The sequence below is a fragment of the Lagopus leucura genome, unplaced genomic scaffold, assembly GCF_019238085.1.
Source record: "Lagopus leucura isolate 7727_CA_CO unplaced genomic scaffold, USGS_WTPT01 Super-Scaffold_806, whole genome shotgun sequence".
In the NCBI taxonomy this organism is placed as follows: domain Eukaryota; kingdom Metazoa; phylum Chordata; class Aves; order Galliformes; family Phasianidae; genus Lagopus; species Lagopus leucura.
The window spans coordinates 1,950,330-1,966,082 of NW_024962260.1; the positions used below are offsets into that span (position 1 = coordinate 1,950,330).

Here is a 15,753-nt window from a genome sequence, read left to right on the forward strand (position 1 = left end):
GGTCCAATTATCTCATTTAATCTGAATAATTGAGAATGTTTTCCTTCTGGGGCCTGAGCACAGGCAAGTCCTGGTGCATGGCTCCAGCACTGTGCTGCCTGGGACCAATGCTAACTGTGGCCTGTGTTTTCTGCTTCAAGTCTTGCAGCAGTGCATTTGGACAAGCAGACCTCCTACTTTCATTTTAAATAGAACTAATTTCTTATTCATCTCTCCCCTTTTCTACGCAGAAAGCACAGGGACAACTAGTCCCTCAATAAAAGTGTTATAACTGAAAGTAAGGCTGAGAGCATCTAAATTCAGAACCCGCAACATAGTAAATCTCATTGAGAGCTCCCAATATCAAATAAAGACCGTAAGAGCCACAAGAAACAAAGTGCTGATTCAATACAAGTTCACCTTGCTAGCTCACTTTTCTGAATGAATTTGATGAGGTCGCTTTGAACCAGCAAGCTTCAGATCAAATCTGATAGCATCTGTCCACATTCATTTCAAGCCGTGTCAGCTATAGCTTTTCCTCTGCCACCACTGCCAGCGCTGAGTGCGGCATGAGGACCTCAACCCAGCTGCCGTGAGGGCAGCCTGCATGATGGTCCAGGACACAGCACCACAGGGTGGGAGAAGTGGCAGAGGTGGAAATAATTCTTTGGAAAGGGCAAAAACCATCAAGCTCTAAAAATTTTCAACCAAGAAACAGAAGCCATGGAACACATGGGCCCAAACAGGCACTTTTCTGGCTACAAGCACTACAGAGCCACCAACAACCTTCTGAGAATACAAGGCAGTAGGCGACTATGAATGCTTTGCTACCGTCTTACAGGGCCATCTATATTCCCTCACTTCAAGACTGAGATATATAAGAAACTCAGCCCAACAAAATTCTACACCAGAGGCCCTGCCTCAGGTATGTAACAAACACCTCCCGCAAAGCATTATTTGAGCAGACTGAAGCTTTCGGAATCTAAATTCCAACTAAGACACTGCTGTTTACCATCTACAGGATCCACTGAAAAGGAATATCTGAAAGCAGAATCTCCAAACCAGAAATGTGCCACTGACACACTCCCTCACTTTTAAGCCATGCATTCCTAATGCAAACTCACCATTCACAAGTGGTGCAGGAACCCACAGCCTTGGCAGCTCCCAGTTGAAGAGATGGGCACATGTATGAAGCAATGCAGCAAGGGAGCTACTGCTCTGAACCAAAGCCCAAAAGCATACCACTCATTTCAGGAGAAAGCTCTGATACAAAGATTAAACTCTGACTGCAGTCACTGATGATGTGGGACTGAGTTGCTATGACTTAATTTCTCATTAATTTAGAGATTCATCAGCCAGTAAAGTCTGATACATTAAGATACTCTTTTGGCAGCCAACACTACGGATGGAAGCCAGCTTTTAGTGTTTACACTCTTAGCATTTGAATCTGTTTCATTCTGAAGACAAAGAAATGCCACTCTTCATCTCCTATGCTAATTGTTCCTGTCTGCTGTGATTCATTTGTATGGAAATTAAAATTTGATTAAATGCACAAAGCCAGCATTTATTGTTATTTCTATTATAAACTACTCCTGTAACTGAAAAGACAAGCTCACATACAAAGTCATGTACTTGAAGCTGTAATGAACAATGGAACCTGTGTGTACTTTGTGTACATCGCTTATTTTGCTCAGGTTTCTCAAGATTGGACCTGGCAGATCTTCACATTTGTTTACAGACTGAAGGAAAACAAAACTGCTTCCTGCTTTCTCAATGTCAGAGTTGCTTGTTGCATCAAACCAGATGAATCAACCTGCAAGAAAATATTCTGAAGAGGCAATTACTGTTATTGAAAGCTGATTAAGCAGTAAGGAAAACACTGGCTACAAGTGCTTTGGCCAGGAGCTCTTCTCATTCAGATTTTCTTCAACTTGTCCAACAGGTCTTACTTATATTTTATAAGATCTGTACCTACATGTTCCACTATCATTTCGTATTTTGACACGTTTAAGAATAAATCTATTAAAATTGAAAATGGCTTTTTTCTTATGACTGATTCTGTGCATCTTGACCCATGCTAAGCTTTATGAGCACAATTAGTTCATGGCACCTCTCATCAGAGCTGAATACAACCAGTACCTCTGAGCTCCAGCACCTCAAAATCGGAGATCCCAAAGTTCCTTGTTTCTGCCAAGTGGAATTGTAACTTCCAATAAATAAATAATACACATTACAGGCATTCCAGTTCTCTGCATGACCTCAGCATGTAGTTTTGTAAAGTAATTAAAACTGTGACAGCGCTCCAGCTGAAAACTGTAAATTCTAATGAATAACTAATGAGCATTCTGTATTACCCAGTGTTCTGTCATACTGAGTTATGCTAAATGACCCTAAAAATCCATCAGAAGATTTCACATCGCATTCAGGAATGTTAGCGGCCCGCTTCCCCTCATCCCCTCCAGATCCATCCATGTTATACCTACACCCGCATGAGCTTGGAACTGACCCAGTTTCTTCCTGCTCACAAGTGTCGTTCACTCCGATTCATTGTCTGCTCTTTGTCTGCAGGGTAGATTCAATGCCAGTAAGGATTAAAAGAAAAAAGCACACACAGCAACACAACCTTAGGCAGTGCAAGAGACCCGGCACTCAGCCAACGCAACATAGGAGCGTCTTGAGTGAGAACCCTGGCTGTGATTGCCTAGACCAAGAAAATACAGATATTGTGATTTATCACTGTGGACATTTATTCCTAATACTGACACAGAAAGGGGAAAATGCAATTCTCAATTCCTCAGTACTGCTAAAACCCAACAGAAAACAAAGCTTGCTACTTGAACTTCGCTAAAAAAGACTATGAATCATGCAGTGCAGCACCAGAGACTGAAAACTGCTTTATTTTCCTAACAGTGATGATAGCAGCTAAGCAACAGGCTTGTTTTTTAGGGGTTTTTGTTGTTGTTGTTTTTCCTCAAGAAACTGCTACATTATGATAAAAAGCAGATTTGCTGGAGGGAAGAGCAAGATACAGCTCTGGCACAAAGAATCACTCGCTATAAAGCCAAAACCACAGGGACTCAAGAACCTTTAATATGGCTCAGAATTAAAGCCTACGTTTCCATTACACTAACAACCTCTTTCAGGACTTCAGCTGTTCTATGAAGACTGAAGCAGGCCTTCACGTTTAGTTCAGCAGCACCAAGTGACCTACGCCAATGCAGCACCAAAGCCTGCCTGCACATCCTCCATTTTCCACCCAGCTGAGGTAATTCTGAGCTGTAGCTTCCAGAGGGCCCTGGCCTGCTGCTCCACCAGCCTTTGTTTGTTGGAATACCCCTAAGAAGGCATGCAGAGGATCTAAGGATACCCAAACACTGTGTGCCATTGCCTGGGAGCTGCCTACCAGAACTACCCACAGAAATGCAGGCAGTCAGATTAGTGCCTCTCCTCCAACCTGCTGCAGCCTCAGGATTAGAGAAGAACACAAACTACAAAGCCTTTCTGCAGGAAGAGCTAAGGTACAATATCTGCGCTTACGCAAAGCCTTATTTTCACTTCACAAGGCTCACCAGGGAAAGAATCTGTATCCCCTGGGGCAAAATAAACTATAAGCATTAAAAAAAAAAAAAAAATCCAGCAAAGAAAACAGTTACTCAGAGAAATAAGAGTTTTCCATAGAGGAAAACTTCAATCCAATGTTCTACATGAACAACATTAATATTTTCTTTAGATCAAGTTTCAACAAGAAGAGCATTCAGATGAAATGTGATAAGAGCAATTCAAGAACTATCAGAGCAATCAAGGCTAATTTGTAACCACCCTTAAACTGAAAGTAGGAACTGCCAGATTGCAAAGATATTGGGAAGCAGCTCCATTGACTTCCAACAGGACAACACATGTTCCCACCTTGTGGAAAAACAAAACAAAAGCTAACGTCACTGTTTCTCTAAGTACAGGATTTATATCCCCAAACTTTCAGCATGAAATGCAAAGAAAACACATCATTTAAGGTCAAACACGCTTTAAGGATACCTTGCTGCAATAACCTTTAATGTCAAGCAAGAAGGTAACAAAATTCTACATGTGAAGTCAGGCATTTTTAATGACAGCGCTCTCCAAAAACCCCAGCAATTTCTTGATTTTAAACCGAGAGAACAGGCCTTTCACAGAGCCTTGAAAGTTACAGCCTCAAACAACAAGGGCAAACAGGAGGTTCTATATGCACATCAGCACTGTTCAAATGCAGCCCGGACTACAAAAACCTCTGGCTCCTGCTTCATTTCTCTTCACGTCTTGCACAGGACTTGATGCGCAAGCACCTAGAACACTTAAAAGCAAAAATTTGATACACAGAAACATTCTGATCTGGGATACTGAGAACACATTCTATCCTTTGCAAAGTAGCTGCTGCAGTAGCTGTCACGCACAGTGGCAAATGGTCATGCTTTGAATAGCATTCCATGGATCCAGCGGAGCCCAGCACGGCAGGAATGCAGCCCGTGTTGGTCACTGCCGCATCTGTCCACACCATGTGTGATGCCATGCACTCCCATTCTGCAGTAAAACAAGGACCTGGGCAAGAGTTTCTTGTATCAAAACATGAGGCTTAATCACCCACATCCCACCTGCTTGGGCTCAGAAAGCCACAGATGGACACTGATACAGCACAGCATCCTTGCACAACTTCTCTCCAAGCTCCTGCCAGAACACAAGGTGCTCCTGGTTAGGTCTGCACTTGGATGTCACTGCTGTAAGACTGCCGGGTTTGGTTTTTGGCTTTGCTCCTTAATCAAGTAAAACATGTTACTCTTAAGTCAGAAGGAATCCTTTTAATTTAAACTGCTAATGAACGTGAGCACAGACAAAGCAAAACCACGTACACGAATCCTGCAGGACAACCCACTGTGTTATTCAGAGTCCATCCCCAGCATTGGAGCAGAAGCAAAGCTCAATTTCCCCATCCACCACCCACCTCCCCACTCCAATTTTATGAAAATAGGACCAAAAACCTCAGTAAGCATAGTCAAATATTTGCATAACTCATCCTCAGCCAATTCTACATTTCCATGCACTAGTCAATAAACACAGTGGAAACCAAATATAACACTTAGATCAACCAAATTTAATTTTAATTAACTAGGAAGCTGAATGCTATTTTGTTTAGCTTTACTTAATGAGGCAACTATCAATTCCTACTAAGCCTGAGAAAATTTGTATTTCTCAATAATCTAAATGGTAGGCATCAAACACTGACTATAACCTCCTCAGCATACAACGAATACCATTAAAACACTGTTCATCAAATACAGAATGAGAGGACTGACCCTTTAGCACAAAGCTGAAATTAAAAGTTTCACAGGAAACCATAACACACCAGAGATCTGGCACTTTGGGAAATGCAGATTAAAGGCTCATCCCAACTCATGTATTTAAGTCACTCGATTGCTGGAGTTCTGCTGCAGCTCATCAGTGCCAACCCAAGGAGCTGAGAGTTCTCATCAACCCTCAACACGTTCTTGGCCAACTGTACAGTGAGTGCAATGCACGGGTTTGTGTCTGCCACGCACAGACGGTCCATGATACACAAACTCCCCCAGGGCAGCCAGCAGCCCCATGCCAGCGCCAGGCACCAACCCACACTTGGCACCAAGGAAGAACTGCTGGCCCTGGCAGCAGAACAGTCTTGGAAACTGGCAAACAGTTCCCTAAAACTGCAGTGTATGGGGGACACATGCTCAATACTGTACTTGGGCAGGAATCATATGCTGCAGCTGCAAAACAAACAACACCCTGCCAGCCAGCGTGACCGAAGGAGGCTGTGTTTGGAGGCTGTGCCACAGGAACCAGGAGAAGCGTGCTCCTTGCGGAGCTGCCCGTGTTCCCCTGCTTCATTTGGAGCCAGGAAGGTGGACTGCCCAATTTCTCACACCTTCCAGGTTGGTTTTCCAGCATTCACTAGGGGATTTTACCTCTTTCATTCTCAGTATCTGAAGTTCTGAACTCTTTGAACCTGCTGTGTCAATCCCCAGCTGCCTGCAGCAGTACTTCTCCATGGCCTCGCCTTGCTCTACTCCTGAACCCACTGTGGGGACACAGAAGTCACGTCTGTCAGAATCCCCTTCTGCTCTACTGCTTCTGAGAATCCCAGCCGTGCGCACCAAGCACTGTCTGCCTGCAGGCCCTTGCTCCTCCTTACTGCACAGGCACAGCAGCAAGCCTACACGCACCCCAAAGTTGCTTTACAATTGGGAATGACCAATCTCACAGCATCACAGCTGCTGCTCATACCGTTGGCCTTGTCCCCTCACTGACAGCGGCTGCAAGGAAGAGTTTTTAAATCCAGCAACCTCGTTTACAGCTCAGAACAGCAACAAACAGCAGAGCAAGACACCAGGAAAACAACAACTGGAACACTGAAAAATGAGGGGCTGAGCGGGGGGCAGGCTTGCATGCAGCAGCATTGGCAGAAGAGGTGCAGTGAAAACCTTCTGCCTTGCACCAAGCCCTCGCCTGGGAGTTCAGCTGAATGCAAACACAGGGACTGCAGCGAGCAGCAACATGGAACCCAACAAACATTACTCATCGCAGCTTTCTCCAAGGTAGACAGGGAACAAAAGGCAAAATCAGAGCTTCTACTTGCTAGCTGATGCAATCTCTCTAGGAGAAAGGAAAGCTGTGCCTTGGCCACATTTTATGACTGCTCTATTTGGGTCTTCAAATGAACAAACTGATACAACGGAATTAGTCAAAAACAAACAAATTCAACCCCAGCATACAAGTTTGCTGGGGGTCTTTTCAGACTCCTAATTAAGGAGCTCTGTTTAAGAGCTACACCTTTAGATCAACAAGAAGGAGCTGGCAGCACAAACACTAAGTACTGTATGGCCCCAAGGCCCCAGCACCTCTCCTGCACAACCTCGTAAACCTGCAGCCATGCACACCAAGAAGTGCAGACCCTAAGCCAAGGCTGTGGGGTGTTCGATCAGACACCTCGCAGTGCCAAGTCTGCCTAAGCACTGCCAATCAGATAAACTGCACTCAATTTTTAGGAGCCAATCTCAGGCTAGAGGAATTACTTCCTCTAGCTAGCCCTGAGGTGGAGAAAAAAAAGCTGCAAGAAGAACTCTATTGGCTTTTAGCTGCCTGGTAAATGCTGTAACAAGAAAGCCCAATGACCTACATTGACAAGCCTCTGTACTATACCACTATTACAAAATCCAATATAAAGCCCGACCACGTTTAAGTGTTTTCCATTAGCAAGCAGACTATCCTGTTAAATATGAAAACGTGTTATTGTCTTTAGCAATGATCTTACTTAATCCACTGGACAACATTCCCCAGGGTGTTGTGCCGATCATTTCGGACTGTTTAAGTTCCCAATATTATACAAGGACCCCCAAACCTTTGCTTTACACTTGTGTAACGGGATGTTGACAGAAACAGGAACTTTCTACACATCCTCAAACTGCGCTGCAAAACCAAATTCTTGGTTTCCATCTCTGATGCTTGTTAGACAATTGAAAGAAATGCACGAGTGCCTAAACCCAGTTTAGTTCCAGTACAATGTGACCCTGTTAAAACATTGCTGAAATATTTCTTCACATAAAAACAACAGCTCTCAGCCGGCAAGTTCAATAACCTGAAGCAGATGTTGAGAGGCGTCCTGAAAAAGACATGAAGTCCAAACCTAACATGGCAAATAGCTCAAAAAACGAGTGTCTGATCACTGGATACAGCCCGTTCAGTGCATGTTTAAAAGAAATATTGAGGTAGCCATTCCCTGTGCACCCATATAGTTGCAAAGGTCTGACACACTGATCTCCAGTGCACAAGAGTAGCTTCCAAACATCAGGAGGAATGCTCTACTAAGAAATAAAAAGTAAGAACAAAATAATGAATAAGGAACATTCAATAATGCATTAAGGAGGAAGTTTTTCACACAGAAGATGACACACTGGCACAGGTTGCCCAAGGAGGTTGTGGATGCCCCATCCATGGAGGCATTCAAGGCCAGGCTGGATGTGGCTCTGGGCAGCCTGGTCTGCTGGTTGGCGACCTGCACACAGCAGGGGGTTGGAACTGGATGAGCACTGTGGTCCTTTTCAACCCAGGCCATTCTATGCTTAAAAAGAAGCTACTGCTCAAAATAAGCAGTTTATGGTCAAAAAGGGAAAAAAAGAGAAAGATTTTGGGACAAATTCAAGCTGAGATCCTCAAAGGCATAAAAGGGCCATTAAAAGCCTACTGGCTGAGAAAAATGTAGCTGCCCATGGTACCTTCAGGAACCCACATCTCCACAGCCAGGGCTGATGTCACGGCCTGCTGGGCGCACCCAAGGTTGTCAGTGATGGTAGCGGCGTAAAGCAGACTTTTGTCATCAACGCTGAAAAATTGGCAAAACAAAGAGGAAAGGAAATAGGAATGTTCCTCTCTCAGTTTACTAACAACTATCTCACTCTAAATGCCGAAAAAAATAAGTCCATGTAAAATCACTGCCTTTCAGCTTCCCTGAAAAGATACTACAGTTGAGGAGGCTTAAAAGAAGGTTTTATTTATCTGAAGAGCACAGCAAGAACACGGATACAAAGCTAGTGTCAAATTAACATGGAAGTACAAAGAGGAGCCTGATTCGCTGGGACTGAATTGTGAAGGGACTACACATTCATCTCAGAGTACATAAAGCCTCACATCACTCTGCAGCACTCATTTGATAGCTCCAAGTACAGATTTAAGTTAAGCACGCTGCAGGCATCCTTTGTAAACCAGGAAGACAGTTGCTACAATACACAGGTTGAAAGAAATATACAGAAAAACAAACACAACCAGGAAAATAAACTCTAAGTCCAAACGCTATTGTAACTCTCCTCTGAGGAAATCCATGCACCTGCCCATAAGAGACAGGGGACACTTCATTGCCATTCTCCTTGTTTAAAATGGGAAATTTGGTTCTGCGCACAGTCCACACTCACACGAGCTAGATTCCCCATTTGTACATTTTCACTCAAGATAAGGCCCTACAATATTTAAGTTACTGAGCAGACGACGTGTTGGAGACAGTAAGTGAAGCAAGTTAAAAGCAAACCTTAGCAAAGGAGGTGAGGGCACCCAGCAGCACCCACCTGCAGGCTCTCCCCAGGGCGCAGGAAGCATCACCATGGACAGCTCAGGCACGGTGAACAGGACGGGCGTCCCAAAGGAACCCCTCAACCAGCACCCAGCTCCAGACGCCGACCTGCATGAGGCTGCTTCTGCCACAAGGTGAGCTGAGGTTCCTACTCTACGTGTGGTTCCATACGTAGCCACACACATGCACACACGTGGTTCAAGCAGTGCATGCGGAATTGCTGTGGAGGAATCCCAATGCTACGGCTTCCAAACCCAGACCTGAGATGATGACAGCTGGGGGATGTTTACAAACAAAGCATTTCCAGCAGCCTAGCTAGGAGACCACAGATCTTTAAAGTCGATACCTTAGTGCAATAGTGAGAAATATTCAAGGAGCAGCACTCAAGACAAATTCTTGTCTTCTACTACCAAGTACTGGATGCTAACAAGGAGCTGATACCATACTACAGCAACACATGCTCTGACACTATACAGAAAGTGCCATTTTCCAATTTCTAAAAGGCTCCAATGCTCAATTCCAGGCCAGAGAGGAGCCCAACACCTGAAAGAGGATATAGACCTTTGCTGAGTGCTTCCAACCAGTGGCTCGACCGCCCACAGCATCAGCCATAAGGGCAGGTGCCTGACATGGAGCTGACATTGCATCCTGACCAACAGAAAGGCCTCTAGCTTCTATAACACCAGCTAGGCTAGCAGCTTTTTTTTTTTTTTTGGCTACTTAAGTGCATGTCATAAGCCCTAACATACATACTGCTCTGCCAAAAAAACAAGATAAAACAAAGCAAGTCACACACACAGCAGTTTCAACATCCAAGTTTGTTATTTCAGACAGGCTGCCTACACTGACCCAATTGTGCTTCAGCTGTACCGAGAACTTGCTTGAACACAGTTCACTAACAGTATCACGTTTTATTAGTTTGGATCACCAGAGTTATTTCAAAGGGAAAGAACAAGTGGATTTCAAAGTTACGAGAGGAATGCCATCGTTCTCATCATCATACTGACAAACAGCGAGCAGCTTCCAGGGTGAAGCTCACCGTGCTATAGAGGACAGCCTCACACCGAGGCTACGGATCCTCCTGGCAAGAGCTGTGGGCAAGTTCAACACCCAGAGAGAAATGAATGAGCAACACGGTTCAAAAAGTAGTCACTTTCGGCCAACAAACACCAATAATTTCTGAAAAGTTAATCGTTTTCACGATTTAAAGCTCTGTGCCTATAGGAGCTACCAGGAAAATCCCGTCGCTGCACCGCTTCCCCGAAAGAAGCAAACACAGAAGCGGGGACACGATGCGGTAAGAACCGAGAAGCAACAGGGCTTTTTCTCTTCGATCACGGTGAGAGGCGGCTCGGGGCTCCCGCACGCCGTTCCGTGCCACCCAACGCACGGGGCGCCGACGCTGGGTCTCAGGCAGGGCAGCAGCAGCACCCGCCGAGCCCGGCGCTCTGCTCGTCGCAGGGCTGCGCGTATTTCCCGCGAGGCTTTCAAAGCCGCTCCTCGGCCACCTGCGGGGCTCCGCGGCGCCGCTCCGCTCCAGCGCAGCCCGGAGGCGTCGTGCTGGTCCGGCCCGCAGCCGAGCCGCAGCCCAGGCCCGAGCGGCGCCGCAGGCCCCGTGCCCGCAACCCGCCCCCCGAACCCCTCCGCCCCTACCTGGCCGCAGCGGCTCGGTGATGCTCAGCACCAGGAGAAAGAGGAGGAGGAAGGTGCCGCTGTCCGCTTTGGGCACCATTTATCCTCCGTTCATCCTCCCCCGGCGCAGCGCCACAAACCCGCGGGGAGCGAAGCGCGGGGCGACGCTCGGCGGGAGGAGGAGGAGGAGGTGGAGGAAGAGGAGGAGGTGGAGGCACGGCCGCCGGACGATCCCGTCCGCGCCGAGCTCTTCCCCGCCCCGTCCGCCGCCGCCCCCGGGCGGGAGCCAGCGGCCCTGGCTGCGGCGGCGGCTGCGGGCGCGGGGGTAGCGCGGGGGTCGGGCGGCGCCACGCTGCGGGCCGCTCGCCTGGCTCCGGCGACGCACAAGATGGCGGCCGCGCCTCCCCGCCGCCTTCCCCCGCGCCGCCACGCCCCCCCTCCCTCCGGCGCGGCTCTCGACCAATCGGCGGCGCGGTGGGCGGGGCTCGGCGCCCCCCTCCTTGTAAGCCCCGCCCCCGGGGTCGGAGGCTGAGGGGCGCGCCGTCGGGGCCTCGAGCGGGGGGAGGAGGCTGCGCTGCGGGGTTCGCGTCGGGATGGACGGGGCTTTGCTCCTAGGCGGTGTGGTTTTTTCCAAATATTTTTTAAAACGGCGGTGAAATCGAGAGCTGAGATTTAATTAAAATACGCAACTCGATGTTTTCCACTCGTAGGCAGCGGTTCCAAGGTCACCAATAAAAGGCTGTCAATGCCCCCCCCGGTCCCCGCTGCCGCCCCTCCAGCCTCGCTCAGCTCAGCGCGTGCCCTCTCCCCAGCCCCGCGTCCCGCACCCCGCTCCTGCTACCCCTTTCTCTAACTGCACCCTCCCCCTTCCTGGCTGCTCCTGCCCGCACACAGCAGGCAAAGTAATGCTGAGAGAAAATAAATCAAACCCCGCTATAGCCCAGGTGGGTTTTCACATTGGATTTGGCCGTCTAAGGTGCTGTTTTGGCAAAGAGTTCTGGCAGCTCCATTGCGGATAGCAAGGGTGCACGACTGCAGGAAGCAGAGCCCTGACATCAAAGCAGCACTGCAAGAACGGCCTGGCTGCAAAGCCCTTCCCAGAGCCAGCTTTAGAGCATTTCCCTGGAAATAAATTACAGCTCTGACAAACGCCCTTCAATCCATCAGAACTAAGGCTTCTGATTTCAGGTTAACTCACTCGAGGGAAGACACAGGACCAGCACCATCCCATGCCTCAAGGTAGCTTATGCAATCAGCTTTTAAGCACGGATTGCACAACACCAAACCTAACCATTCTCAGACACGGCTCTATCTGTGCTGTTCTGTGAGCCAGCCACATCCTGGTACGAGCACAGCTCCTCAGAAATTCCAGGATGCATCCAGCCGGGAAGGCTGAGAACTGAAACGCTTCTGTATGCACATCACCCGTCAAGCAGGGCCTCTGAGTAGAGGCAACCAATTCGTATTGGCTTGCACTACAGACAGAGCAACACAGAGCAGAGCCTTCAGCACACCCTAGCATAGATGTGAACACTTCCTGGGGACAAGCAGATTGTGGGAACATTGTGAAATAAACCTTTTACCTAAAAGTTTCAGAGCTGTTTACCCAGGTTGGTCTTTAAGGAATATCACTGAAAACACGGACACATCAGTAAATAGATGTTCTTTATATTCATCCATCAGCACCTGAGAATAGGTTGGTTGTTTCTTCCTTTTGCCTGAAGAAAAAAACTGAGCCCTTGGTTACTTCCACACTAAAAAAAGCAAAACCTTTTCGTTTCATGCACTCACAAACCCCAGCGACGTCGTATCACTCAATTTATTCTCACAAGTTGTGCTATAAAAGTCACTTGGAAAGGTCACAGCCAGGGACAGGTGCTGTGGAAGTGGCAGTGGAAACCGCACAGGAGGAAGCTCTCCACCAAGGCAAAAACAGCCCCAAACACCCTCAGCCTTACAGAAATCCACAGGCACTGCTCAAAGAGCTGCATAAATATTTCCATGGATATTCCCTGCGGAGAACGCCGTGCGATTATAGCAAAGCTCCAGGCTGCCAAGTGTTACACAAGCTGCCCAGTGTTCTGCAGGCTGCCCTGTGCCCAGGCGTGGTGCAAGCAGTGTACTCAGCTGGCTGTGCCTTCCTGCCAGCAGGGCTCAGCTTGCACCCAGAGGTCAGCCTGTACTGCAACAACCACAGCTCAGAACGGTTAAAACTGTTCTTCGTCTTTCTGGCTAATTATAAAAAAATAGCTACAAGGTTCAAAGACGGGGGGGGAGAATAATAACCAAAAGTCCCAGTCTGGCAGTCAGAATGTTTGTCAGAATGACATTGGCGGGCTGTGCAGGATTGTCCCCAGCCCCTGCGTTCTCATCATTAAGGCTTTGAAGTCATACACTTGGGTGTTGAAAAACTACGTTTGAAAAAGCAGAAACCAACATAAAGCAAAAAGCCCCCGAGGCCGATTACAGTGAAGCAATCAGCACACACACAAACCACCATCCTCCCATCAGTTCCGAAGAAGTGATGTTGTGAACTCTTCTCAAGTAAAGCAGAAGCTGGAAGTCAAAATGCAACTTACTCGATGAGTAAGGGTTTAAGAAAATAACAGCTGCCAAACCCACAGGAAGCAGCCAATCATCAGAGCTACGAAACAGAGGGGCTGAAAGAGAACCAAGGAAAGAAAGTTAAGGGAAAGCACCAAGCGAATAGAAACAAACAGTTCTTGAACGCAGCCACTGTGAAAACAAAACAAACAAACAAAAAAAAAACCAGCATCCTTTGCTTCCCAGCACCTTCAGGAGCTCCTTCATGTAGTACTTAACCCTGTGTGCCTCCTGAGATACAAACATGAACAATTAAACAACTTCAGAAAGGTTTCAAAACACGACTGCAATAACAAATTCAGATACATCGTTGTGCTTGAACATAAAGCCAAGCAGCACACATAGAGCATTGGTCCATTCAGTGAAAGCATTTAAAAAACTTAACCTACCAACAAGTATTTTGAAAACTCACCATAACCAGCAAGAAGAGCTAAGACTAGATTTCCATCCATTGGGTACGGCAGGAAACCTTCAGCAGTATAGAATCATTAAGGTTGGAACCACTAATCTTAGCCCACATCAACCCGTCGCCACCACTAAACCATAGTCCTCAAATTCAGTTGCTTAAGAAAATTTTCCAATAGTTTAATGCCTTCAGGAGGAGCTTTCTTGTAATCACTATTATGAACGATTCCTTCTCCATTTTAGCTTGTGGGGAAAAAAAATAATAATCTAAAACTGGTAAACCAAAGACTGAAGTGGAAGACACCCCTAAAGTAACACTGAAAGGAAGGTTTCAACCTGAGCACCACACCAGGAGAAGTCTCGTATGGCAGTGAAATTAGCCTGCTGCAACAGGTTATAAAGCAATGTGGCTGTAAAGATAATTGACGACAGAATGCCTCAGGGCTTCCTGGACTAATTTCTCCCCAGGGAAACAGATGGAACATTTGCACCACCCATCAATCATCAAAACTCTGAGATCTTTGAGGTATCAGGAGGGAAATTGTACATCTTTATGGAGCAGGGGGTAAAGGGAGACCTCCTGGGCCACGTCAAGCTGACAGAAGCTGTGAAAGAGAACTTTGCTCACTTTAAGTTCCAGCAGCTGGCTCCTGCCATCAAGCATTGCCATGACTTAAACGTAGCTAACAGAGACCTGAAATCTGGGAATATCCTTCCCAAAGAACATTTAAACGTCAAGATGTCAGGCTTGACTTCTCCAAACATTTGTCTCAGGGTGAAAAGGGAAGATCTATTCTCAGCAAAACCTTCTGTGGGCAAATGCAGCCCCTGAAGTGCTGCAGGACATTCCTTGCGACCCCAGGATTTCAGACATCTGGAGCCTGGGTCATTTTGCATACAATGGTCTATGCATTAATGCCCTTTAGTGATTCTAATGTCAGAAAAATGGTGTGTACTCAGAAATGATACAAGACTGACTTCCACGCATCAAAATACCTGACTAAAGACTGTGAGGACCTTATTTTCCACTTGCTTCAGCCTGACACATCTCAGAGGTTGTATGTAAATGAAGTTTTTGAGATGCTTGTGGTTCCAAACTCCAAAATCCCAAATCCCTACCCCCTCTGCCCACTGCACAAGAGGGTGAGTGTCCCCAAAAACTGCAGAGGAAAAGCCTGAGCATGATCAGCAAGCCAAAACTTCTTTCTGCGGGATGGAAAGGTGGGGTGAAGGAAATCAGATTCTCTTAAAAATTGATCCAGCTTGTGAACTGCTGGTTTTCAACTTCAACTACCCCCAGCCCTTTCAGAAATAGTCATCTTTTGCTTTACAAAGTTCATCTACTGAGATGAATGAACAACCATCTCTGATACGGTTTGCAATAACCAAGAGTTTTGGTCAAAAGCACAAAGGAAAGCTTTCTTTGGAGTCACAGTGCTGTTCACACTCAAGCTTCTGTTACACCAGCTGCAGAACGCAATAAGTAAGATTGCAGGTTATTAGGAAGTGTGAATTGACATCTGGAACTGGGTACATTTTTTCACAAAGTAAGATTTCTTTTGACAAGTCTACCATACACTGGGAAGCACCAGTTTAAAATCCACTTGCATTAAAGAGATGTCCCCTACAACCATGAGTGACAGAGATGTGTATATATATATGTATATAAGGGTTAGGGGTCTGGAGCATCTCCTGCACAAGAAAAGGCTGAGAGACCTGAGATCTCTTTGGTCTGGAGATGAGAAGGCTGAGAAGGGAAGAATTTCTTTACTGTCAAGACAGCACTAGAACAGTCTGCACAGAGAGGTGGTGCAGACTCCCTCTCTAGAGATACTCAAGTCTCACCAGGACGTGGCCCTGTGTAATCTACTGTAGGGAAACTGCTTTAGCTGGGGAGTTGTACTCTATGATCTCTAGATGTCCCTTCTAACCCCTGCAGTTCTGTGACTCTCTGACATCCTCTCTTCTGTAAAGGACGAGACCAAAAATGTTTGACAAGCAAGAGTAAA

General features: G+C 46.7%; 1 protein-coding gene and 1 pseudogene across 2 annotated transcripts in view; one reads left to right on the forward strand and one right to left on the reverse strand.

Moving 5' to 3' along the window:
* The window catches only part of DGCR2 (DiGeorge syndrome critical region gene 2), a 36,998-nt gene extending 26,017 nt beyond the window's left edge, over positions 1 to 10,981 (reverse strand). For both annotated transcript variants that reach the window (XM_042865711.1, XM_042865710.1), the window contains exon 1: positions 10,757 to 10,981. In XM_042865711.1, the coding sequence (XP_042721645.1) occupies positions 10,757 to 10,835 (79 nt within the window). In that variant the 5' untranslated portion in view covers positions 10,836 to 10,981. The remainder of the gene's footprint in view (positions 1 to 10,756) is intronic.
* Positions 10,982 to 11,123: 142 nt separating this feature from the next.
* On the forward strand, positions 11,124 to 15,739 carry LOC122176905 (annotated as a pseudogene).
* Positions 15,740 to 15,753: the final 14 nt, after the last annotated feature.